At 39.1% G+C, this 1,169-nt stretch overlaps 1 protein-coding gene across 1 annotated transcript; it reads right to left on the bottom strand.

Annotated features, from left to right (window-relative positions):
- Positions 1–433: 433 nt before the first annotated feature.
- On the bottom strand, positions 434–777 carry LOC140708737 (small nuclear ribonucleoprotein E). Its single transcript, XM_073005512.1, has one exon. It carries the CDS (start codon positions 720–722, stop codon positions 444–446), a length of 279 nt encoding a protein of 92 aa, XP_072861613.1. The 5' UTR covers positions 723–777; the 3' UTR covers positions 434–443.
- Positions 778–1,169: the final 392 nt, after the last annotated feature.

Consider the following 1,169-nt stretch of genomic DNA (forward strand, 5'->3'; position numbering starts at 1 on the left):
TTAAGGTGGGTCTCTTGGAGGCAACATATAGTTGGCTCTCATTTTTTGATCCACTCTGAAAATTCTGGGCTTTTACTTGGTGCATTTAGACCATGGATGTTCAAATGATTATTTATAGAGATAGATTAAATTCTTCCATATTTGTTGTGGTTTCTCCATTTGTAGCCCTTGTGTTTTGTTTCTGTTGTGTCTTCCACCCCTTTTCAGCCATTTATGATTTTATCATTTAATATTATTTTATTCTCCCTCATGTCTTAGCATACCAGTTATACTTTTTAATTTAACTTTTTTTTTTTTTAATACAAACAATCCCACAGCATTTATTGCCATCTTGTATAACACAAGGGTAATCAAAACAATATGAATAAATGTTCATATTAGACAAAGGACATCTAAAAACAAACTGTATTCTTCTCAACAATTTCTCACTTCATTGATCATTTCTAGTTGGAGACACTTTGTAGCAGAGTAATATTATCTCCTTTCAGCATGATCCGACCCAGTTGTTTTCTTGACTTTGTTTTAGAATGAATCTCTTCTGCATCATCTAATACAAGGTTCATATATTCATCAAAACCAATGATACAGCCTTCTATCCGCATATTCACTTGCTCGTAGAGCCACACCTGAATCCGCGATCTATTTTGTAAGTATCTGAAGATGAGGTTGATGGGCTGCACCATAACCTTCTGCACTTTCTGGCCCTGGCCACGGTACGCCATGGTGAAATTTCACAAAGAGCACAACCTCACGCTGCCTCTGAGAGCAATTTCCGGAATAAAATAATTTAACTTTTAAAAAGTGGTTGCCCTAGAGTTTGCAGTGTACATTTACAATTAACCCAAGCCCACTTTCTTTTATCTTTTTTTTTTTTTAGACAGAATCTACCTCTGTTACCCAGGCTGGAGTGCAATGGCACAATCTTGGCTTACTGTAACATCCGCCCCTCAGGCTCAAGTAATTTTCATGCCTCAGCCTCCTGAGTAGCTGAGATTACAAGCATGTGCCACCATTCCTGGCTAATTTTTTGTATTTTTAGTGGAGACAGGGTTTCACCATGTTGGCCGGGCTGGTCTTAAGCTCCTGGCCTGAAGTGATCTGCCCACCTCGGCCTCCCAAACCTGGGGTTACAGGTGTAAGCCACCACACCCAGCCTTCTTTCTTTCTCT

Source organism: Chlorocebus sabaeus, chromosome 2 (genome assembly GCF_047675955.1).
Source record: "Chlorocebus sabaeus isolate Y175 chromosome 2, mChlSab1.0.hap1, whole genome shotgun sequence".
Classification (NCBI taxonomy): Eukaryota; Metazoa; Chordata; class Mammalia; order Primates; family Cercopithecidae; genus Chlorocebus; species Chlorocebus sabaeus.

Coding starts and splice junctions, on each gene's coding strand:
- LOC140708737 (XM_073005512.1), bottom strand. CDS start 722: ATGGCGTACCGTGGCCAGGGCCAGAAAGTGCAGAAGGTTATGGTGCAG.